The 26777-nt window shown below is 37.8% G+C and overlaps 1 protein-coding gene across 1 annotated transcript in view; it reads right to left on the reverse strand.

Annotated features, from left to right (window-relative positions):
* Nucleotides 1-17642, reverse strand: part of LOC150082941 (uncharacterized) — a 41710-nt gene extending 24068 nt beyond the window's left edge. The window contains exons 1-2 of the mRNA XM_090378330.1: nucleotides 17183-17642; nucleotides 6779-6901 (exon numbers count right to left, since the gene is read on the reverse strand). Coding sequence (XP_090234456.1) covers nucleotides 6779-6901; nucleotides 17183-17185 — 126 coding nt within the window. The 5' untranslated portion in view covers nucleotides 17186-17642. The remainder of the gene's footprint in view (nucleotides 1-6778; nucleotides 6902-17182) is intronic.
* Nucleotides 17643-26777: the final 9135 nt, after the last annotated feature.

The following is a 26777-nucleotide window of genomic DNA, read 5'->3' on the forward strand; positions in this document are numbered from 1 at the left end:
TTCGGTCCATTATAATTCCCAGATATTTTGGGCAAGGGTTGTGTTTCAGTCGTTGACCTTTATATTCCACTTGTGGCATATAGTTAGCCCTATGATTATCCAGATGAAAACAGCTAACTTCGGTTTTATTTAAATTAGGTTTAAGTCGCCATGTGTGCAAATATTTATTCAGGTTATGAAGATCCTTTGTAAGTACAATTTCGGCTGCATTGAAGTCAGTAGACTGGGCAGTCAGGGCTATGTCATCTGCGTACATGAATTTCCTAGAAGCAGTTGCTGGAAGATCTGCAGTATAGATATTAAATAATAATGGGGCTAGAACTGATCCTTGTGGTAAACCATCATTTAATATATAAGGCTTGCTCACTCTGCCATTTAAGTGTACTTCAAACACTCTGTTGCAAAACATATTGTTAAGTAGGATCGCGAGGGGCTTACAAGGAATAATCTTCAAAAATTTCAGAATCATTCCTTGTCGCCATACTGTGTCATAAGCTGATGTCAAGTCCACAAAGACTGCAATGGTCTTCTTCTTATCTTGGAATCCATTCTCGATATGGCTGATAAGTGCCAGTACCTGATCGCAGCAGCTTCGGCCTGGTCGGAATCCGGCTTGTTCAATTGGTATGTGTTGGAAGGTTGTGGTTGAAATTCTATTGTAAGCCATTCTTTCAATTAATTTATAACATATATTTAAAAGTGCAATTGGGCGATAATCTTCAGGGCAAGATCCACTTTTCCCAGGCTTTAGGATGGCAACTATTTTAGTTCTCTTAAACAAAGACGGGAACCTACCATTCTGCAAGATGTCATCAAAAAATTTAACTAGCCAATTCAGAGCTCTTGGACCACAATGTTTCAGGAACTCTGGATATATTCCATCCACTCCGGCTGCTTTGCCTGGTTTTATTTCCTTCAGAGCTGTTGAAATCTCTGCAATTGTGAATTCTCCTGAGAATTGGGAGGTTGGTTCAGCCAAGGATAGTCTAGTTCTTAATTCCTTCTTAAGTTTTTTGACTTCATCTTTGTTAGTATCGGTTGGTCTCTTGGAAATGTTGACAATTCTCTTGGCTACTTTTCCTGGGGATACTTCTGAGCTCTTATTAATATATTTGGGAGTACTACTTCCGAGTTTCCTCAGAAGTGTCCATGCTTTTCTGCTTGAGTGTTGGAAATTCATACCTGCTGTCATTATGTTCCATTTTTCTTTCCTAGCAGAGTCTAAGCATTGCAATAGTTCATCAGCAATTTCTGTTCTATTGCTAAGTTGGTATTCTTCATATAGCTCATCACATCTTCTGTTCCAGCCAGGAATGTATTCTTTCCTATATCCTCTGGGAATATGTTTCTTTGCTATGGAGCATATTAAACCAACAAATCGCTTATAACTGTCGGTTTTTGATGGGATCCATTGAATATTGTGATCCACCTCATTAGTGAAGGCTTCCCAGTGAGCTTTTCCAAAGTTCCAGCGAGGTACAGGCTTTGATCTTACTATTGGAACTTCGGTACAAATTTTTACAAGAATTGGTCTATGCTGACTACGAGGAAAATTATTCAAAACTTTCCTGCTACACTGCAAAGGTCTTCCGCACTCATCTCTTGAGACAAAACAGAGGTCTGGGTTGGTATCTTTGTTCCATCTGCCTGAGTGAAAGGAACCTTTCTCTTTTGCATCATACATTAAGAAAACATCCTCGACTTCAGACCAGACCATCACACCAAGGCCATCTGCGTTAGTGTCAGCATAGCCCCAAAGAGTACTCCTACTGTTGAAATCTCCCATAATAATTGATGGATGATGCACATTCTGGATAGCTTCTTTACACCAAGGTCGAGATGGTGGTTTATAGATATTTATTATTTCCAGGCCCATCACCCCAACCCTGGTAGTGAAAATGTCATTAGAGCTTATGTCCAAAATTTCTATTTGGTCAATTTTATTTCGGATATGTGTAGTGGTGCCATAGCTTTTATGGAAAGTAGCCGCGACAAGGCTGTATCCTGGTAATTTACATCTACAATAAAGTTGGTTTTGATCTTCACAATGTGTTTCTTGTAGCAGCACAACATCTACATGGTAGTCGTTAAGCACTTTTAAAAGGTAGTCACTTTTTGATCGGCTTATTTGTTATTTGGTTTTTTTTTAGGAGCATTAGCAACTAAGGCCATATTGCTCCGGGATATGCGGTGGTCATTCCCTGACCTTTCTGCATCCTCCGTATTTGGTGGTGACGGGCTCGAACCCCGGTCTAATCAAGAAGTGTGTGCTACGCACTGCTGCTCCTTCCCACCTGGCTACGGAGGCGCCTGATCGGCTTATACCCTCGATATTAAGTTGAAGAATATTCAGAGGGTGTCCTATGTTCTTTGTTGTTGTTTGGTTCTGAAAGGAGCCATTTAGATTAGGATAATGTTCCATGTTCTAAGTATTAATATAATGTATCCTCTAATTGCTGGGATATCCAAAAGCAGAGCTCGAGGTTCAGCAGCCAACACAGTTGCTCACTTAGCACCACCCGGGAGACACGTGTAGGGCAATTTAAGGTTATTCCTTAAATTGCCCTACACGTGCCCTACACTCTTGATAGCATTAGTGCCAACGTGTACAACTATATCACCTTTTGTGCCCTTACAAGATGATATCCGCTCTACAACATATCAACCTTTACCCCTGGCAAAGGTTGATGACGTTGTAGAGTGGATATCATCATATCAATGGTAAGGCCACACCTAGAGTACTGTATAGAGGTCTGGAGGCCTCATTTCAAGAAGGATGTAGAGCTACTGGAACGAGTACAGAGAAGGGCAACAAGATTAGTGAATGGAACAAAGGGGTGCTCTTATGAAGAAAGGCTTAAGTTTTGCAAATTACAGTGTCTGGAGACTAGGCACCAGCGAGGTGATCTGATAGAGGTGTATAAAGCGTTGAATGGTTTGAGCATGCTCAATGCTGATGGGATTCTTCCTCTTGCTCAGAATAGCCACCTGAGAGAGCATAAATTCAAACTGAGGAAAGACAGATGTAGGATAGACGTGGGGAAATTTGCCTTTAGCTGCGGGTGGTTGGTTGGTGGAACAGACTTCCATCCCTTGTCGTGGAAGTTGATAGCCTAAATAAGTTTAAGGCTCAGCTGGACAGGTATTTCGAACGAACAGAGGGGTGAAGTGGAAGTGGTTTTTTTTTTTTTTTTGGCTGATGCTGCATAAGCTTCTTGCATCAAATGCCTCTACTAATGCTAATGTTATTAGTGGAGTCCTACAGGGTTTGGTGCTGGGCCCATTGTTGTTTTCTGTATTTAGCATTAGCAAATCATGCAAGAAAATAAACTTATACAGCATCACAAAAAAAAACAATTCCTATTTCACCTGTCCATTCAGACCAATAGCTTGTCTAGTTCTTCTGTGAATTTATTCAAGCTATCAACTTCCACAACATCAGATGGAAGTTTCTTCCGGCAATCAACAACTCGCTGGCTAAATCAAAACTTCCATATGTCTATTCTGCAACCGTCCTTCCTCAATTTGAATTTGTGCCTCCTCATGTGCATAGTCTGAGCAAGAGGAAGAATCCCATCAGCACTGAGCTTGCTGAATCCATTCAAGGACTTAAACACCTCAATCAGAACTCCTCGCAGGTGTCTAGTCTCCAGATGCTGCAATTTCCAGAACTGAAGCCTTTCTTGGTAAGAGCATCCCTTTGTTCCACTCACCAATCTCTTTTCCCTTGTCTGTACTCATTCCAGCAACTCTACAACCTTCTTAAAATGAGGCCTCCAGAACTATATGCAGTAATCAAGATGTGTCCTGACCATTGAATTATACAATGGGATAGTCACCCCCTTATCCCTACTAGAAAAATTCCTGTATATCTTTGACAAAACCCCATGAGCTGTCCTGGCAACCTCTCTGCACTGCTCAGAGAACTTCATCTCTGACTGCACAATTACCCTCAGGTCTTTTTTTATTTTCCACTAACCTGAGTGTAGTAACACCCAGTTGGTACATTACTCTGAGGTTTCTGCTACCCAGATGCAGTTATTTGCATTTTTCAATGTTAAACTTCAATTGCTATTTCTCAGCTCATCGGCCTGACTTTTCTAGATCCTGTTGCAGTAGTATACCATCATTAACAACATTACCAACCTTTGTATCATCTTAAACCATCAATATAAAGTGGACCAATCTGATTCATACCTGTCCTTCTAGTATTTACATAAAGTATTTGCAATCTTTGCCAAATATTTCTTGTAATCTGCCTTTGATTGCCTAACCTCCTTTGTGACTTGATTACAGATTAGTTTATATTTACCATAGTCTTCTTTGACATGTGATAATTTATATGCATCCCATGGATTTTTCTTCTCTGTCACAAGTCTCATTATTTCATCTGACATCCATTTAAGCCTACACCTAGAAGAGTATTTCTTATTTGGTAGAAAAGGCCTAATAACTTCCTTGATTAATTCCTTGAGGACTTAATCAAGGAATTAACTATTATTAATTCCTTGATGTGGTACAGTTCTAAATGGACCACATCAAGGTCCCACTATACAGATTTCAAAAAATACCGTCTGACACCACTGTAGCGACCTTTACAAAAGCAAAAATCCTTCCCTATAGCCTTGATGGCAATTACATATTTAAATAAATCCCATATCAATACACTGTGATTACAGCCACCTAGTAATTCTTTTATCTGCAGATTTTTAATGAATGAATAATCTCTGCTGATAATCAGATCAAGAGTGTTGTTACTCCCTCTTGTCACCTCTCTAACGTGCTGCTGTAGAAAACAGCCATCCAATAAACCCACAAAAGTCTTGCTAGTGTGCGAGTGTCTAACCCACAAGTTCCAATCAATATATGGAAAATTAAAACCTCCCATTAAAATCTCCTACTATTTATTAATGATACTGATGAGGGTAATTAGGCTTAATGTCTAAGTTTGCAGATGATACAAAGGTTGGCAGGGTGGTTAATGACATTAATGAAAGTATGCTGCTGCAACAATATCTACAAAAATTAGGCAGATGGGCTAAGAAATGGCAACCGAAATTTAACATTGACAAATGCCAAGTACTTCAAATGGGTAGTAGTAATCCCAGAATAACATATCAACTGTGTGGTACAAGACTCAAGGTGGTGGAAAATGAAAAGGACCTGGGGGTAATTGTGCAGTCTGATATGAAGCTCTCTGAGCAGTATAGACAGGCAGCAAGAAAAGCTGATGGGTTTTGTCTGATACACAGGAATTTTACTAGCAGGGATAAGGAGATGATTATCCCATTGTATACGGCAATGGTCAAGCCACACCTTGAGTACAGCATGTCTGGAGGCCTCATTTTAGGAAGGAATGTAGAGCTGCTGGAATTGGTACAGAGAAGGGCAACAAGATTGGTTGGTTGGTTGGTTGGTTGGTTGGTTGGTTGGTTGGTTGGTTGGTTGGTTGGTTGGTTTAAATGGTCATTGGCAACTGAGGCCATAATGAACCAAGAACCCCTTTTTTGAATCCCTTACCAATACAAGATTGGTAAGGGGAACAAAGGGGTGCTCTTATCAAGAAAAGCTTAGGTTCTGCAAATAGCAGCATCTAGAGACTAGGCAACCTGAGATGACTGAGATGTTTAAGGCTTTGAATGGCTTGAGCAAATTCAATGCTGATGGGATTCTTCCTCCTGCTCAGATTACGCACAAGTAAATTCAAATTGATGATGGCTGCAGAATATTTGTGCGAAAGTTTGCCTTCAGCCAATGGATGGTCGATTGCTGGAATAAGCTTCTATTCGTTGTTGTGGATAGTTTGAATAAAATCAAGGAAGAACCAGACAAATTATTGGAGGGAATGGATAGGTGAATGGGAATTTTTTTTTTTGGCTGATGCTGTATAAGCTTGCTTTCTTGAATCATTTGCCACTTTATATTAATACTAATATATATTAGAATTCCATCAGTATTAATTTTATTATTCCTCAGTATTGTTTTTTTTTTTTTTATCTACATTATCAATTGTGTTGGAATTGAAGTAGTTTAACCATAAAAAAAAAAAAATAATAATAATAATAACAGGCTCATTTTTTATTTTCTTTATGAGGTTTGCCAGCTCACATAATATTGATATCCTCATGTTTTCATAAATAATTTGTGAACACGTTGCAATTTTCAGAAATGATACAAACTGTATGTTGGTCATAAAATGACCAACATACAGTTTGTATCATTTGAAATGAGTAATGAGATTTTACAAATTCATGAATAAACTGCATTATTTCCATTACACAAGTAGGCCTGTTGTCTAAATTAAAAAAAATTATTTAAAGCATACATTTTGTATAAAAAAGCATTATAAGAAATATAAATAAAAAATATAAAAAATGCATTTAATGGTTTTGAATTATTTCTTGCCTATTTTAAGGTTATAAAATGGCAATTTATACAAGGGTGTTCACATTCACAGGAACAAAACTGGCGTGCCTGTTAATGGGTTAATAGCATTTCCAGAGTAACCTGGACAGAGAGGATAAAAAACATCTATGTGCATTAATGCTTCTAAAAATTGAAGGTGCAAAACTTACATTAAGAAAGATATTTTCTAAAAACAACTACCGTAAATATAAACAATATCTTTACTACACATCATATTTCATTTGAGTGCTAATTGCTGAATGGGATAAAAAAGGAACGTAATGAAAAATATTCATTAAAAAAAAAAACCATTAATGGGTTAAATCTTCCTTGTATACATGGAACATTTTAACACTAAAACAAATTTAATTACCTGGTCTAAACGCTTTTTTGTAGAAAAGAATCTCTCAGATCCCTCAGCATAGTAACAACCAGAAACAGAACATTGGTAACGAACTGAAATATTTCCATCTGCTAATGACGTTACAGGATTCATCTAAATATTCAATATGTAATACAATAAGTTAATAATATTAAATCATTAAATAATTTATTTAATGGAATTTCATAATATGAATTAGGGTGGTACTATAGAAATATTAATTAAAACTGAAAAATAACAATTACACAGGAAATATCTTAATATACATTTCAATTCAGATTAAAAACATAATTTATACTTTCAATGTAGTCAAAGCAAAAATAAAATAATCCTCAGGGCTCAGAACGATCATTTCTATATTATTATTTCAGTTTTAATCAAAAGAGCAATTAAGTTAATAACCTCTACATGACTGATCATCACATGTGTTCAACATGCATCAAATATTTTTTTTCATAGTTATTGGCAATTTAATAATAATAAATTTTCATGATTATTCATCCAAATTGACATCTATAATTCTACCACTTTCTTCTATACCAGATAACACACAGGGCAAACCATCAATTTACAGTTCAACTTTGAACTCCTTAGACTAACATTTCTCTTTTATTCATCCCTTCTAGTTCTATTCTTTTAGATATTCTGAAAACTACAATGTACAGAATTCATGTCAAATATTAAAATGTTTTCTCTAGCTTCCCAATGCTGAAACCATTATGGTACAAGGGTATAATTAAACTCCTTGAACCAGTACCATACCTAGACTTCTGTCGGCTCCGGGCAAAATCTGCCCCCCCCCTCGCAAAAATTTAAGGTGGAATTCATAAAATCGAAAAATAAAGGAAACACCCAAATATTATTCAAATCATAACTATTTTTTTAAACTTTAACGATTAGTACATTATTTCTATAAACTTAAAAAGTTTTCACATAATTACCTTACGATATTTATTTGATATAAATTTGTCTATAACATCTAATAGTTTATATCTTTTAGTACATCTTGTTCTATTGACATAATGGCCAATCCACTAATTCTTTCTTGGCCAATTATTGCTTGTGAATATGTTTTAATCATTTTGAGTCTTAAAAAACTCCCCTCTCCAGACGCAACTGTAATTGACAATGTTAATAATATCCAAAGAGAAATGGTGATGTTGCCAATATAATTCCAACAAAATTTTTTCTTGAATGAATGTCAATAATTCTAAGCAACCAAAATTTTTTCCTTTTAAAACATGCTGCAAAAATTGAATTTCTTGTCGTATCTCTTTGGCATTGATGTCACTGCTCCTGTCTTTGCTATTAAAATTCCTTCAATTTCTATTGCAGTATCAATTAAATTCATGAAGTTTCCGATTTTAGAATAAGATGAAAAGCCGAAGATATTTCATTCATCTGACCAAATCTTTCTTTAAAGCTAACGATAGCTACATCGATCATTATATTAAAAAAAAAAATCCATTTCAAACCTTTTTGTTGGATCAATAGAGTGTTCATCTGATGAAGTTTCATAGATAAACTTGCACTTTAGGTAACACTGATGGTACTTCCAATTCAGTTGCAATGTCTATAGCTTTATCCACACAAAATTTAAATCTTGATATTCTAAATTCATTTGGTTGACTAAGACACCTTCATCAATATAATTGCAGTGTTCATATCACTTATACTACTTTGCATGGCTTTATTACTTTATTTATAATAATCAATATTTCATACCAAACAAATATTTCATACTAAACAACAGTCCTTGAGGCTATCACAGACATTCTCTTAGTCATGCCAGACAAGCTATACTTGCTACCTGGTGTCTAAAACGCTGATGAAACTGATATTCGGGTGACACTCAAGTCAAGTGGACCCAATTTTGGTGAAGTCCGGATGGTCTGTGACAGCCAAATCCTCTGCTTGCACCTTCACGATGGTGGGACTATTAGTAATCCTGGGTATAACCTTCATGCACAAGGTGGGTGACCACCCAGGTGTGAACCAACGTAAGCAGGGGTCGAGGTGTGGCATCCAAACCACATGGAGGAATGCCACCCCTCTGTGTTACCAAGCAGTACTAGGTGGTAGACGACTCTCATCAACCGGTGAAATACCACCACTTTACTTATTGGAGGCTTGAAGTGGTGGAACCCATGTTTAGTCTCCAGAGCCAAGTTCCGGTCAACCCTTCCCCAACTCTTCCATCATGCAGTACGACTGATGACTTTTGAGGTTATGATAAACATCATGGCGAGATCCAATCTTCCTTACATTTTGAGGGTACAGCTCTAAAACGGTGTTCGCAGGACGGCCGCTAGTTATTACACCAGACCGAACCTATTGGTAACTCTCTCAGAGGCTTCCAGATCAGCTAGTGTATAATCTTGCTACTTCTACTCTGCCAGAACCAGATAGCGATTGGACAGAGTCTGAGTAGTATGTGTGCGGGGTGCATTGTCGAGGCCATGTTATGTCAAGGATCTGGGTATATTCTTACCATATGTACGCCATATCCAAAAATTTCATTACTTCATACAGCATGTCCCACCCACATTTTCTTACTATTGAATACACCATGAATTTTCAAACTAATAGAGTAAGCTTATCTGCGAAAAGATCTAAACCTTCCAAGTACTTCATAGTTCATTTCACAAATATATGTGGTCTCAATTCAAATCTCAACAATATCCATTTCCACTTGCAATCTGCCAAATCCCATGTACTTTTTCTGATAGAATCTCAGTTATTGGTTGATTCAACTACTGCTCATCTCAGTTGCCCAAATTATTTGCTGTATGATTCCTTTCACCTCAAAGGTGGTACTTGTGCATATGTCAGTTCCAATATTCCCTGTCAGAGGCTTGGTAATTTGGAATCTCCTCTTTTCGATCTTCTCTGGCTTAAAATCTCTCTACCTGATTGTGTTAAATTGATCTGTTGTTTCTACCGTTCTCCCAACTCCACTAATCACTTGGAACTCTTTGACTTCCTCTCTTTGCAACTTGACTTTCTCCAGTCCAACTTTCCTAACAGTGAGGTAATTTTCCTTGGTGATTTTAATGTTCACAACTCCAGCTGGCTTCCGTTTTCTAGTCACACCGACCGAGCTGGTCGAGATGCTGAGGCTTTTGCAATTACTAATGACCTTGCACAGATTGTTCATTTATCTACAAGAATACCAGACAATCCTAACCATACAGCCAACATTCTTCATCTTTTTCTCACAAACAACCCTTCTAAGTACACAGTCGAAGTGAGTGGTCCTTTAGGCACCTACTTGGCAGTTGTCTCTTATCCAATGGAGCCTTTATCTCATGGCTATTCCCAACCTCGTATTGTTTGGCATTACAAGAATGCAAAATGGGATGACATGTGAGATTTCTTTCCTTCTTTTCCTTGGTCGGATTACTGTTTCAAAACTTCTGACATCAACGTTTGCTCAGATCGTGTCAGTGAAATTATTCTTGTAGAAATGGACTCCTTTATCCCACACTCCACTTTAAAATCTCGTCCTTTATCTAAACCTTGGTTTTCCAATAAATGTGCTAAGGCTGTCCAAGAGAAGAATGTTGCATATCGTAATTGGCTTGTTTCTGATTCTTCAGTTTCATTTTCTGCCTACACCAAAGCTTGCAACAATTGTAAAGCAGTTATTAATCAGTCCAAATTAAAAAACTTTCTTCTTGCCCTAATGGTAGCCGAGCATTCTGGTCTCTTGCCAAAGCTATTGGCCGCAACCTTTGCCCATCTCTGTCCAAACCAGATGGTTCTGTTGTCACTTCAGCCAAGACTAAAGCTGACCTGCTAGCATCCCATTTTTCTTCCAACTCATGTAATAATGATCTTGGTAAAACACCTCCCACCATTCCAAACACACTCCATTCAATGCCTCCTGTAGTCTTCCATCAAAAGGATGTCAGAAGGATTTTGACAAATCTTGATGCTAAGAAAGCTCCAGGTTTTTGAGAACAAGTAGAGAAACCTGTGTTCCTGAACTTTCTCCTGTTCTTTGTCACCTTTTTTTCACTTTCTTATCCAAAGGTGTTTTTCCTTCTGCTTGGAAATTTGCTCACATCGAGCCAGTTCCAAAAAGTGTGACAAATCCCTCCCATCCTATTATCGTCCCTTTGCAATTACTTCTACTCTTTCTAAAGTAATGAAGAAATTAATTAACCACCAACTCTTAAACTACCTAGAAACCTTCCGTCTGATCAACGATCGCCAGTATGGATTCTGTCAGTGTCAATCCACTGGTGATATTCGGGCTTATGTTACCCATTTATGGACAAATTCAATGGAAAAGTTCAGTGAAACACAAGCTGTTGCTCTTGACATCTCAAAGGCTTTCGATCGTGTTTGGCATAAAGGTCTTCTAAACAAGCTTCCATCTTATGGTTTGCCAACTGTTTTTTGTAATTGGTTATCCAGTTTTCTCTCTGATCGCTCGCTGAGGGTGATGGCTCTCTGTCTTCTAATTTCTCCAGTATTGCCGGTATCCCCCCCCAAGGTTCAGTTCTTTCCCCCACTATTTTGCTCTTGTATATTAATGACCTTCTTCCATTGACTGGAAATCCTATCCATAGTTTTGCCGATGATAGCACATTGCATTCTACTTTCCATTTTGAGAAACCTTGCTCTGCTCAATCAGCTTCAACTTCTCGAATATCTGCTACCAATTCCTTAAATGCCAATCTTCAGGTAATTCTCCAGTGGGGCAAAGACAACTTAGTTGATTTCAACCCTTCTAAAACTCAGTCTTGTCTTATATCTCGCAAAAAGGATTCTTCTGCTCCTATGCTTATCTTTGGTGACACTCTGATTTCTAGGCAAAATGATATATCTCTTTTGGGGATTACCCTGACTTCTAATCTCTCTTGGCACAAGCACATTACAAATATTGATTCTTCTTTCTTCTGCATCTAAAAAACTTTGTTTTCTCTTTCGCTCTCGGCGTTACTTTTCTTCCAAACAGCTGTTCACTCTGTACAAATTGCAAATTCGCCCTACCATGGAATATTGTTCCCACATCTGGGGTGGTGCCCCCAAAACCTCTCTCAGGCTTCTAGCTTCCATTCAGAAAAGGGCAGTTAGGTTAATTAATGATTCATCTCTAACAGAGTCTCTCCACTCGCTTTCTCATAGATGTACTGTTTCTGCTGCATGCCTCTTCTACAGATACTTCCATGGGTACTCTTCTTCTGAATTGGCTTTATAATTCCTGCTCTCTCTTTCAAAACAGTCCAAACACATGCCACCACCAGCCAACATCCATTTACTGTCCAACTTCAAACTCACAGAACCAACTTTTCATCTTTCTCGTTTATTCATTCAACTGCTGTTTTCTGGAACAACCTTCCTTCATACGTATTTCCTGAAAATTAAAGTCTACAGAAGTTCAAGTCTAATATCAACAAATATCTTCTTTCGTCTTCTCAACCCAAGCACAGTACTAAGTACTATAGGTTCTAATACCTCCCGTGTTTGGGGTTTCATTAATGCAGTTTTAATACCCCGTAACTGATATTGTACTGCTTCAACAGCTTTTATCTTTGCTTCCCATCTTGTTTCTGGTAGAGATTTCATAGTAATTTTTACATGCCTTTTTAAAATATCCCACCTAATTGGCAAATAGGGCAAATTGTATATAATCTTTGTAATGTTCCAAAAAATAATTCTGCTGTTGTTGAAGACATGCTGCATCAGATACTTTATTATTATTATTATTATTAGCTATATGGTGCAAGGAAGCCTGAGGCTTATGCTGCACCAGCCAAAAAAAAAAAAAAAAATTCCCAAGTTGCCCTGAGAGAGAGAGAGAGTGGTAGAAAGGAATCACCAAGATTGATTTGATTTGGTAGTTGTTGGCGCATCGGCTTCTGTGGCCATATTGCACCTCCCAAGGTTTTTGCAGTACTTTGATCCAAGCCCGAGGCGGGAATCGAATCACCAAGAAAGAGAAGAATGATGATATCTGGCTGAGGACCCTGGGTGTGCCAAGCCCATATTCACCAGATGTGAGCCCCTGGGGTTCAAGTACAACTAAATTTAAATTATGTGCAACACAAAAACCCTTCTATTTTCTTGTAAAATTCTTGCTTGTGCCCTATTTGTCTTAAAAAATTTCCAATATTTGGTTTAAATAGGTTTTCATTGCTTCCTCTCAGTGCCAAATTTTGTGAAGCTAAAAATTTAATTATCTCAATTACTCGGTTTTTTTTTTTTTTTTTATTTCTGTATCAACTTTTGATTAACAACATCCATAATTTTAGTGGATTTTAACCGGAGCTCTAATTCCTTCCACTGTTGCATGCATATTTTATGATTTTGAGAGTTCTCATGCAAGCTTGTATCTTATCTTGTGATTTATGCTGCCAAGAACGGAACCAGTAGTTTTCGAGAGATTATTTGCTTGACAAAATAATTTGCAGGAAAAGCAGAAAATGGCATCCCTTTTTTTCGAGTATATCAACCAAATCCTTTCAAGCTTTTTGCCATTTTTAAGGTCCTGAAACGATGCTCAGCTAAAAACCATCAGTGATAAAGCAACAATGGGATAGCATTTTGATGAAATGCAAACTGTTTTAAATGTGTACCTGCATTATTATGGGTTTTCCTTGCATTAAACTAGGTTTAAATAATAAAAATAGGCAATAATTAATTTCTTTTAACATCTGATTATAAAATAAATAAATTTACTATAATAGAAATAATTTTTTATTTAAATATTGAATTTTTTTTTTATACAATGAAAGTATATTTTTTATATTTAAATATAATTAAAATATCATCGGAATTCAGGCTCCCGGATCCTGGGTGGCTGCCCAGTTTTCCCCTACCTAGGTACAGCACTGCCCTGAACTCATAATATTCTACGTTCAATAACCTTTAAGAATTATATACATAAATATTTAAGAATGCTTTCTGTGGAAGCTGTGTGAAATCAAAACATATTTGAGCAGTCAGAGCATCAAACAGCTTGTGAAATACATGCTGTATATCATGTAATCTTTGGTAGCTCACCAAATGCTGCCTGCTCTGCTGTCTTATGTTTAAATTGGACCTACCTATTCTATATTAATATAAAGTTTCATTACCAGTCATACGGCATTCAAGGCATGTTCAATATTTTTTCCTTATTTTGTTTTCTGTTTTCATGGCAAATGACAATGCCAAAGTGAGTACTGAGCAAGTATTGAATATTTTTCCATTTCCTTCATTAAGTGAAAAGTAAATATAAACAGCAATAACTAATAATTATATATATATTTTTATTTCAATTGATTTGCATATACTTCACAATGTAATATTCACTCAAAATTTTTCATTCTTTATTACTTCCAGGATTTTAATAAAAACTCTTTCATTAAAATCCTTAATATATTTAGTAAATTTATAACAAAAACCAAGCTCTTCACAAAGCAACTGCTTTAATATTTCGAGGAAATGGAACACGTCACATGTAATATGGGTTGCATCTTTCTGCCATATACTTGTTCAGTCTATACTTCGTTGAGGGTCTCATCAATAAAATTTTTCTGTTCTGTTCATCCACCATATTGCCTATTAATACTACCTGATCAATACACTGCTACAATGTCCAGCACTTTTTTTTTTTTTTTTTTTAGGTACAGACCAGGCCTATGGTTGCAGTGCATGGAACCACGAAATTAGATCCTAGATTAACATTCTGGACAATTCTGTGCCCTATAATGTGTTAAATTTATGTAATGACCCTTACGCCTTCCAACATGACAATGCTCAACATCACAATCTAAGATTGTGAAGATGTGGTTGAAGAGAATCTCAGAATGCTGCAATAGTCATCACAGAGCCAAGATCTCTGCCCAATTTAACATTTTTGAGATGAATTGGAATATAGAATTAGGACTAACCAAGATTGCCCTCTTCATTAGTGCAGCTTGCAAATGTTATAAAGGAGAATGGTAGCACAATACTACCAAATTTAGTAGAAATTAGTAGAAAGTCATCTGTGATGCAACAAAGTAGTCATTATAGCCAGGTGAGCTAACACATTAATTTCTTTGAATAAATACATGTTTCATTCATAGCTACAAATGTTATAATTATGTATATGAAAATAATATTGCACTATAGACCAAAAGTATTTGGATGCCCTTCCCCACAAATATTATGCACCTTGTCAGAAGTCTCCTGCATATACCTATCAGCTAAGACATACAAAATTGCACTACTGAATTTATATTGTACATATAATGGTACAATAATAGAAACTATGTGGGTCTGACTCTGCAGTAGCAGTATATTAGAAGCCAATATGCATTGTTTTAACATGGGTTACTAATGAGGCTGGATGCTGCATCAGTAACCTTTTTTCCATTTGCAACTGCAACTTGATGAATCTCCCAAAATCCACTGTGGCAAATGTTATTCAAAGATTGGAGACCATAAACAATACCTCATTGAAAAAAAAAAAAAAAAAAGGTCTGGATGGTCTCACACACTTGGATTGAGTTCAATCCGAGGGTAATCCATGCATGTCATCTGTGAAAAACATCATGGAGCAGGTCCAAGAGGAGGTTATAGATATTCAGTCAGTATATCAACCATCACTAGGCGAGCTGCTTAGCCTTAGGTTCAATACCAAGGCAGATGAACATAAGTCCAATATCACAATCACTAATATGTTCAGATATTAACACATTCACTGCCAAATGTGAAAGAATCTGTTTAACGTGCTGTAATTTTTGGAATATTAAAAAAAAAATAAATAAAGTCAACATTCAGACATCCCCAGCATTCCAGAAATTCGTACATAATGGTTGAAAATTAATAGTTTGGAATTCATTGCCAAAATTGAACACTTACTTTTGTGCTGAGCTGTAAATCAGAACAAATCTTAAAATTTCATAAAAGTTTATTCGTGTACATAAACTAACATCAATGTAAGCATAGAACAAATAAAACTGCATTTATATAAACAAAAGCCAAGCATTACTACAAAGCCATCAGTGTGCCAACAAAAATCAGTGTGCCAGTACTGAGTAGTTATTAATTTCGTGTGCCTTTACATTTACAGAACTTGTTGGTTGGCTGCTTAAGAATGACCACACGTGTGTTACGGCACAGCACTTGGGTCTATTTTGAATGCAGATATGCAATGTAGTACATCATTCTGGTGCTTTTTGCACTTATATGTATAAAGGCAGTGAACATGTTAATAGCCAGTGGCAGAAGGTGCTATAGAGTGACAAGCAGTGGTGTATTTGGAATGCACCGGAACAATGTTCCGGTACTTTTTTTTAAATGTCATAATAGAAAATCGTTAAATTTATACACCTAATATTATGAAACAATGGCATAATCAAAGGGAAGGGAGAAATATCTATTTTACCTATTGCTACTAAAAATATATATTAATAGTAATCTTTAAAATTAATAGATTTATTTAAAAATTTATTTAAAAACAAAAATATAAATTTCTTGAACGTTTCTTACTAAAGTACAACATGTTACATAAAGACATCCAACGAATGAGATATACTGTGATGCGCGTGAATGCTGCATTTTGATTCACCATGAGCTGAATGCTAGAACTGGTTGTTCTATGAACCGTGAGTCCAAAGTCTGATTCAGTTACTGTACAGTTGATGTGGTGTTATCATACAGTCTTCTGGAGAATGAGTGTTCCAGTACTATTTTTTTTATGACGAGCATTCCGGTACTATTTTTTTTATGACAAGCATTCTGGTACTATTTTTTTTTAGCAATACACCTGTGGTGACAAATCTCACTACATAGTTTTTTAGTGAGACTTGTTGGATTTGGGCATGGAGATTGCCCAGAGAGCATTACCTGTTAGAGTGAATTGTCTTGGCCATAGAGTTTTGTGGAAACAGTCTTAATATGGTATTGTTTCATGTGGTCATCCAGTATGTATTTGGTCTGTATATTTACTGGTAAAATACTGGTTTTGATTCTGCAGTGTTAGAAATAAAACAAAGCATAAGAAACATTAAAGAAACTTATTAAATTAATTTACTCGAAATGGAAAACATATCACAAATAAATAAAATAAATATGAATATGTAAATGACAGATTTAGTATTATGGGTAAATATACTAACAGCATGGAAGAATTTTTCACCTGAACATACATAGCTAAATGTACTATTTAAAAATCTACATACTAATTAAATAATTTCGAGCAGGAGCTATACAGTATAATATGGTAGGTGAGAGCTTCTGGATTAACTTTAAAATTCTACAACTGATATCAACTTATATTTTGGGTGAGAACTTTAAAGAAGCACGTTAAATGCACATTCATTGTTGAAATCAAAGGGTATACTGGGGTGATGGAATATTCTTCTCGCATAGGCTTTCATACAAAATATCTATATATTAGAAAAAATCCCTTACCATCACAGATTAAAAGACACTTTTTTTGTTGTTGTTGTTTCTTTAACGATCTGCGTTGCTGTTTACTTCCTACTGGCAGTTCATAAAAAACTTCAGTGAGGATACTTTGGAGTCAGAATTGCATTCAGTATTCCAAATAACACGCCACATGCCGATTACTTATTTTGGAAATTCAGATCTAAAACCAACTAATATTAAACAAAATTTTGGTTTACGGGCATTTTCCAGGAAAAAATGTCAAATATTACGTTTGCGAAAATTTCTGAGGGCAAAATTTTTCGAAGGGAAACATTTGTTATCAAATTTGTTTACATCGTGAGATCTACATAATCCTTTCACATTTTGTCACTATAGGATAAAAGTAATGATAGCCTAAATCTAATCAAACTTAACTCTTGACTGTTGTTGTACATCGCTTCTACCGTAATAATGTTAATCAGAAATAGAATCATAACAACCTATTCATGACTCCATATTAATATTTACTTATATGTTTTAAATCATACACATCCCACTACTTCAATGCGTACGTTCATTCAACAAACCAACCGAAGCGCTACCTTCACGAGCGTAGTTTTTTCCAGCTAAAAAATAAAAAAAAACTCTTTACTCAACTTTCTGCACATTTATTTTATCTAATTTTTTAATATAAATAAAGCATTAAAACTAAATTGTCATGTTTGGAAATACTGGAACACGGTGTTCAAAGCCATCTTAAGAGCTTTAAGACCAGGTCTAAGAACTAAAATTGGTGGGCATAAAAACGACGAAATGCTGTCTATGTAAAAGTAACTCCTCAGGAAGTTTCTTCTTCAAATCACCTCAAGCCACGGCCCTGTTTAAGGCTTGTGTGCTCACTAGTAGTGAAACTACAAATTCTAGATACCCATCGCGAGATTCACGAACAACGTCCTACCCCTTTCGCTTTTGCAACAAACACGTTAAGGTTACCAAACCGACCATCAGAGGTCTCTGGTCCTTCGACCCTCGGAGTGGCGAACCAGGTGGTATGGTAGTTTCACCACTGGCGCTTACGTTTCAAGTGGAAACTTTTCCCTAACAGCTTCATCAATAGCGCAGCGAATGGGGTCTGTGTTCTTTACTCAGCATGGGAAAAAGTCGTGGATCCGATTCTTATCTCTTGACTTTTTGACACTATGAACCTAGTTAGTCTTGGATAAGGATTATGTTTCTATTTCACTCATCCTTCCTACCCTCGTGGGTAGCACAGTTGGTAGGATTGCCGTTCTCCTCCACACAGTTGCACATGGAAGACTAATGTACAAATTGGAGCAGAATGGAATTAAGGGAAAGTTACTACAATGGATAAAAGGGTGGTTGAGTGGGAGAAGACAGAGAGTGGTAATCAATGGACGCTGCCCTTCGTGGACTAATGTTATTAGTGGAATCCAACAGGGTTTGGTGTTGGGCCCACAGTTGTTTTGTATATTTCTCAATGATATTTATGAAGGTATATCAGGCTTAGTGTCAAAGTTTGCAAATGATACAAAGGTTGGCAGGGTTCTTAATGGCAGTGTGCTACTGCAACAGTATCTAGAAAATTTGGGCAGTTGGACTACGAAATGGCAACTGAAGTTTAACATTGACAAATGCAAAGTACTGTATATGGGTAGAAGTAACCCCAGAGGAACATACCAACTGTGTGGTACTACACTCAGGGTGGTAGAAAATGAAAAAGAAGTGGGAATAATTGTGAAGTCAGGTAGGAAGTTTTCTGAGCAATGCAGACAGGCTGCAAGAGCAGGTCATAGGGTTTTGTCAATGATATACAGAAATTTTGTTAGCAGGGAAAAGGAGGTGATTATCCCTCTGTATAAGGCAATGGTAAGGCCACGCCTTGAGTATTGCGTACAGGTCTAGAGGCCTCATTTTAGGAAGGATGTAGATTTTCTTGAGCGTGTACAGAGAAGGGCAACAAGATTGGTGAAGATTATGAAGGGATTCTCTTGCCAAGAGAGGTTTGAGTTTTGCAAATCAAATTGCAGCGGCTGGAGACTAGGCACCTGCGAGGTGATCTGATTGAGGTGTATAAGGCCTTGAATTGGTTGAGCAAGCTGAATTCTTCCACTTGCTTGGATTACGAACCTAATGGGGCATGAATTCAAATTGAGGAAAGACAGTTGTTAATGAGGGATTGGTTGAATCAGTGTCAAGAATCCAGTAGTGTGCTGCACCATGAAAGATCAGGTAAGTCTAGTATAACTGCAGATAAAGTTTCGAAATTCAGGACGTGTTTACCCGAAGTGCAAAATCTATCCGCCGAATAAATATCGCGACCAACATTGGACAGGGTGATAAAAGTTTAAAGTGTGTTAGCTATCTGGCAGCACCATAGGTTTTCCCCCATATTCGCGTTGTATACTCTGTTTGTGCATCACAATACTCTGTGGAGGCCAGAGATTTAAAAGTGTGTGGAGGAGTGAAATGTCGTGTAGTGTGATGTTCTGTTGTTCTTCAGATCATGTAGCCGTTGCGCCCCCCTAGTGGGACCCACCGTTGCCCACACTTTGCCAAGAGGAGGCAAGTCAGGCACCCAGTAGATTTTTCAGTACAGTACTCTGGCAGGTCCTGTCATCTAATTTCCGAAGACTTCAGTGGCAAAAACCTAGAGAAAACAAGATGGTTTGGAAGAGATTTATTTTTATGCTTACAAAGTGTAAATCGTTCAAGAAATTAAGCCACACAGCAAACCACAACGAGAGAAATTCGTTGTTCACTTCTCAACCGTATAAACGAAGATTATTATTATTAGCCATATGGTGCAAGGAAGCCTGAGGCTTATGCTGCACTAGCCAAAAAAAATTTTCTGAATTACCCTGAGAGAGAGAGAGAGAGAGAGAGAGAGAGAGAGAGAGAGAGAGAGAGAGAGAGAAGTAGCAGGGAATCACCAAGAAAAAGAAAAATGATGATATCCAGCTCAGGACTCTGGGTGTGCCAAGCCCATACTCAGTAGATGTGAGCACCTTCTGGAAAATGTCGTTTTCAGTGATGAAGCGATACCACCTGTTGTTGTTGTTGTTGTTGTAGGGTTTTAGGACTAATTCCACATTGCTCTGCCTATACTGTGTAATTTACGTGTTCTGTGGTTGATTTTCTGTTAATTTAACGAAAAACCCGACTTTCCGGGAGAAAAAACCATTCTATTCTTGCTTGAGACTGACTAACTCAGCCACGTTATGAAAAAGGCCCATAAAAATTCCTCTCGTCATCGACGGGACTCGAACTCAGGTCTTTTCCACCCCGTGTGGAAGGACGGCGATCCATTCCACCTATCTGGAAAAGTTAACAGACACAATTATTGCATATGGGGGATCGGAAAATACTCAGTTCTTGAACATGATTGTGATAGTCCTAAGGTAATGCAATGTCCATCAGCAAGTCCATTGGGCCATTTTTCTTCCATAAAAACACTGTGAGGGAACTCCACAAATTACCAAGACATGCTCGAAGTGTGATGCACCTCAGCTGGAAGATATGCAGTCACATGTGCTCTGTTACCAAGATGGGGCAACATCGCACTGGTGATTGCATATGCGCGATTTCCTGAATGAAAAATTTTCTAACAGATGGATCGGCCGGTATGGTCTCATTCCATGACCTCCTCGTTCTCCGTTCATTACACCGATGGATTTCTTTGTATGGAGAAAGTGTATGCAAAAAATGTCAACAACGTCAACGATTTAAAATACCGGATGAATAGGCAGTGACTTCCATTTCTCCAGAGATGCTTCAAAACATTTGGAATGAAATCGGCTACCGTCTAGATATTCAATGTGCTACTAAATGTGCCCATATGAAGTTTTATTGAAGTGTGATAAAAAATATTTTTTATTAAGTACAGCAAACCGTTTTACAATTCCCGTTACAATAAAAATTTAATCGAGCTTCATAATCAGGTAATGATTTATAGACACCCTGTATATTTTGTGGAAAATGTTGCTTTGTTAAAAAATCTCAATGGTTGCACTTCAGAGTAGCAGTTGTGTGAAAATTTTGGCGTTGAGTCAATAACAATATATGGTATACAGGTAATGAATTTTGAAAGCATATAATTTTTATTTTTACTATACTTTCATTCGCTATTCACCATATATCTTCCATTATACTTTATCAGTGTAGCACAGTGATTATAATCACCGTCTTCTCCACACCAAAGGCAGAGGTGGGAAAGGCAGGGTCTTGAATCCCATCAATCACTCGAAGAACTTTTATGGGCTTTTTTCACTCCGTGGCCGGGTAAGTCGCTCTCAGGCGTGGCAGCAAGGTCCCCCATTCCCCCAGGAAAATCAGGCTTTTGGGTTCAGCAAAACAGGCAAATCTACCAGAGAACAATTTAATTAGTATAGCACACATGGAAAGTTGAATTAGTTTTCGGGTGGCCATAATATGACATTTTACACTTTTTTTTTATCCTTCTGCCCATATAATGAAGTATAATGTAGAAATGCAGTATTTTTCCTTTTGTTTGTGAGTACAAGATGTTCTTCAAATCTGGAAAATTCCAAAATCTTACGAGGACAAGATCGCCTTTGACATATTTCGGAGGTTCGACTGTATATGCAAATGTTTGAAATGTCAGAATTTTTTTTTTTTTTTTTTCAGACATCCTCCTTGTTATAGACACCATTAAAGTATAGATTGAAGTTTTTCCTTGGTGAACCAAATGGAAATCCATCTCGGGTCGGGTCAAATTCGGCCGCGCACCAAATCTGACCTGAGATGGATTTTGGTCCTTCGATTCTTGTGCAACAATGCTTGGTGGCTGGATTATCAGAATCTTAAAGCAAATCATGTATACTCTTTAATGTTCCTGTTGTTCTCCAATGGCAGTGGACTCATTGAATAGGGCAAAATATCATGCTAACTAGGCTGAACATGAATATGGCTTGCAGAACATGAGAACTTATTTTCCTCCATAGGCCCTCAACTTCCCCAATGTCAATCTGGAAGGAGATAAAATGGCTATAGACTTGTGGATGAACCATCAGCCACTGCGCAATAATTGTAACTGTCTACCTTACTGCGCAGACATATAGCAGACCATAATTCCGAAGATGTGTTGTTCTCTCTAGACATCGATGAAGTCATTAGCTTGAAGGCTTGAAGTCATTAGCTTCTTCTGGAGGGGTCTGACATGTTACTAGGTAGGTAGTCATATTTTAATGACCACCAAGTGCGGACATGCATACATTATCCTACCAAAAGTCACGGGAGAGTTGAGGTTATTAACAAAAGATGTATTTATTCAAAGAGAATTAACAGCTTACTAGTTCACCTTCAGTGGTAATAAATGATTCAGTATGTCCCGGAAGACTTTCTGCTCATTCTGGTAGAACACTGGTGGTACGGTGTTCCATTGTTGCAATAGGGTTTTTGGAGCATCAGCGACTAATTGCTCTGTATATATTGTCTGTGAATTGCGTGTGTTCTGAGGTGAATTTTCTATTTGCCAAACGAAAAACTAAAGTTTCCGGGAGAAAAGACAATGCCTAGCCTCGCCTGAGACCGACTAACTCAGCTACGTTGTGTAAAAACCTAGAAAAATTTCCTCCCGTCATCCGTGAGACTCGAACTCAGGTCTTTTCCACCTGGTGTGGGGAGGACAGCAATCATACCAACTGTGCTACACGCGAGGACAACAGTGTTTCGTTTCTTTAAAAATATCCATGAGCTCCAGTAATGAAGATGGTAGTCTTAATTCTGCCTTAATTTTTCATTCCAACTTATTCTCAAGATGTTCATTGGGTTGGTGCTGGCAGCTGCAGTGTTCCGAAGAAATTCTCTTCAAATTGTTCTTTCACAGTCTTTGATTTCTGACATGGAACATTGTGAAGTTCGAAAGAATGAGAGCCCTTTTCAGAAAATTTCCAAAATCAGGAGACACGGGATTGTCCAAAACGTCAATTTAGGGCCGACATTCATTGCATCCTCGCGGATAGCATGGTTGGTATCATCATTATCCTCACCACACCAGTTGGAAAAGGCCCGAGTTCGAATCCTGTCAATGATACGACGATTTTTTAAGAGAGGCTTTTCACTATGTGGCTAAGTTAGTCAGTCCCAGGGACAACAGCATGGCTCTCCCACGAAAATTCGGGTTTTTCATCCAACAAACAGAAAAATCAACTACATAACACACACAATTTACAGGAAAAAGAGGCACTAAGTGGCTGATGCTTAAAAAAAAAAAAACTCTGTAACAACAATCCACAATAAGAACAATAGCATCCATTGCTTCCATCGACTGTGACCAGTTTACCTAGTCCATACAGTGACATCTTTGGACCTCAATTTCTTCAGTAGTTTCCAGCTGTCGACTTAGAAATTCTTGATTCCTGAACATACGGCGCACATAGAAAATTTCCCCCTATGGTATCCAACCAAGGAGCATGTTAGAAAGGCTAAAAACAGAAAGCAATACTCTTGGTCTGATTATTAGCAGCGATTTTTCATGCATTAAGTACTTGCAGATAAAATACCCATTGTGTTGTGTGGTAGTGATCACAGTATAATGATGCAGTGTTTACTTAAAAACATGGTTACTCTCAAGGGCATTTTTTTCTTAAAGAGAGATCATTACAATGGTTTTAGTCAGTTTTTAAACCCGTTACAATGTGATAAAATGATGATGTTACCAACAGCGAATTCTAAATGGGAAGCATTCAGCGATGGAATCGCAAAGCTACCAGACTTTTAATACCAACTAAGAAATACTGTTCAAGGCTTAGACTAAATGGATGTGGGAAGAAGTAATAAGATTTATGGCAGAAAAGAAAATTGAATGGCTGTTGTTATAGCGTTTTATGGGCATTAGCAACTTAGGCCATATTGTGCCGTATATAATAATAAATAAATTTTCTGTTTATACTCTGGGACGATCAAACGGTCAGAGGAGTTCACAAGATAGACATAATACAAGAAACAGCACCATATTCAGTAGTCACGGGCTTAAACCCCGGTCACTCAAGCCACGTGTACTTATACACCCGCGTGCCTGACCACTAGGCTACGGCGGCAAGGCCTATATATATAATGTCTGTAAATTGCGTCTGTTCTGACCCTTGTGGTTAGCACAGTTGGTAGGATCGCCGTCATCCCCCACACCGGTTGGAAAAGACCACAGTTCGATTCCCATCGATTATGGAGGGAATTTTTGTAGGCCGTTTTTCATAACGTGGCTGAGTTAGTCGGTCTCAGGAGAGGGTAGCGTTTTTTTATCTCCCGGAGACTCGGGTTTATTGACCAGTAAACAGCAAATCGACCTCAGAACACCAGCAATTTACAAACACATACACGGAGTAATACGGCCTTAGTCATTGTGCTCCTAAAACCCTACAACAACAACAACAGCGTCTGTTCTGTGGTCAATCTGCAGTTTTCTGGACGAAAAAACTGAGTTTCCGGAAAAATGCATGGAAAGCATATAAATTTTCAGTTGACACAGATGCCCTCTCAGGTCTTTGCCTTGGGCTTGCCCAGCAGGAGATAGTAGATCCTGGCCGCCTCCACGTGGCGGGGATGGGGGGGGTGAGACGTAGTGACCAGGTCTTACTGCTTCTCACCTGCTAAGAGCCAGGCACGGCCGAAAACATAACAATGGAACACATTATAACACACTACATACAAATGGCTAGTTTTGGCGTAAGCTTCAACACAAGAAGTGGGGAAACCCTAGGATCCGCCACAACAACACATGAATATCCCTGATACAGATGCCTACAGTAAATATAAATTGTCTGCAATCAAGTCAGTAAGGATTTTAGGAAAGCTAAGGCAGATTACCAGAAGTCTTCGGCAAAGAATGTTAAGAAAGGCAGCAAATACTTCTTTACTGGCCCTTCTGGTAGCATATTTGGTAGAATCGCCAGCCTCCTCACACCGGGTGGAAAAGAACGAGTTCAAGTGCGGTCGATGACAAGAAGAAATTTTATGGGCCTTTTTCGCAACGTGCCGGAGTTAGTCGGTCTCAGACGAGGATAGCTTGGTTTTGTCTCCCAGAAACTCGGGTTTTTCGTCCAGCAAACAGAAAATCGAGCACAGAACACGCAATTTACAGACAGTATATACTGAGTAATATGGCCTTAGTCGCTGATGCTCCTAAAACCCTATTACAACAACTTCTTTACTTATGTAAACAGAAGAAGGAAGGTGCTGAATCATATTGATCCACTTGATATCAATGGTTTAACAATTGATGATCCTGCTCAGATTACTCATACACTGAATGGGTATTTTGCATCTCCATTCACACATGAGGAGTTCTTTAGGGGGGAGAAGGACAAAAAATTATCAAAATCTAACAGGGAGCTAAATGATTTTGTGATAATTGAGAGGAAAGTGAAAGAGAAATTGTTGAAGGTTAACATAAAAAAAGGCATCTAGGGTGCATGGGATCTATCCAATTATATTAAGGGAGGCAGCAAAGGAGGTAAGTAAACGCTTAGCCATAATTATGAGAGCATCTTTGGATTCAGATTCCTATGGACTGGGGATGTGAAAATGTATCCCCAGTTCACAAAAGGGAATCAAGAGGTGACAAGAGTAATTACAGATCTGTTAGTTTAACTTCAGTTTCAAGTAAAATAATGAAGTCACTGGTTAAAAAAAAGTAATGCAGACCCATGTAGACAGGAATGCAGTTATATTGGAGTCACATCAATCTGTTGAGGTACGATCTTGTCTGTCCACTCTGATTGGATGCTACGACGCAGTAACAAAAGAACTGAATGCAAAAAATAATTTTGATATCATGTAGTTTGATTTCAGAAAAGTTTTAATACTGTTGCTCATAAGAGACCGCTGTATAAATTGAAGCAGTGTGGCATTAAGCACAAGTTACTGCCGTGGATAAAAGGACGGGAGAAGATGAAGAGCGGTTCTTAACGGACACTATTCTTTGTGGATTAATGTTATTAGTGGAGTCCCACAGGTTTAGCGCTGGGTCCATTGATGTTTTCCATGTTTATCAACGATATTGATGAGGGTATATAAGGGATAATGTCTAAGTATGCAGATGATACAAAGGTTGACAAGGTTCAATGCAAGCTGCTGCAACAAGATCTAGAAAAATTAGGTAGATGGTCTGAGAAATGGCAATTGAAGTTTAATAATTGACAAATGTATGGTACTGTATACATATGGGCTGCAGTAATCCCAGATTAACGTACCAACTGTGTGGTACTAATTGACAAATGTATGGTACTGTATACATATGGGCTGCAGTAATCCCAGATTAACGTACCAACTGTGTGGTACTACACTCTGGGCAGTGGAAACGTAAAGAACCTGGGGGTAATTGTGCAGTCAGATATGAAGTTCTCTAATCAGTTCAAACAGAATGCCAGGAAAGCAATGGGTAGGCCGCATCTTGAGTACTGCATACAGGTCTGAGTCCTCAATTTGGGAAGGATTTAGACCTTTTGAAAAGTAGGTGCGGGGTTAGGGAAGGGTAACAAGACAGATGAGGGGACAAAATTTGCTCTTACCAAGAAAGGCTTTAGTTTTGAAAATTTCAGCATCTGGAGACTACGCACCTGAGAGGTGATCTGATTGGAGTGTTTGTGGCTTTGAGTAG

This window comes from Mastigoproctus giganteus, chromosome 7 (assembly GCF_048544385.1).
Source record: "Mastigoproctus giganteus isolate SK-2022 chromosome 7, ASM4854438v1, whole genome shotgun sequence".
Classification (NCBI taxonomy): Eukaryota; Metazoa; Arthropoda; class Arachnida; order Uropygi; family Thelyphonidae; genus Mastigoproctus; species Mastigoproctus giganteus.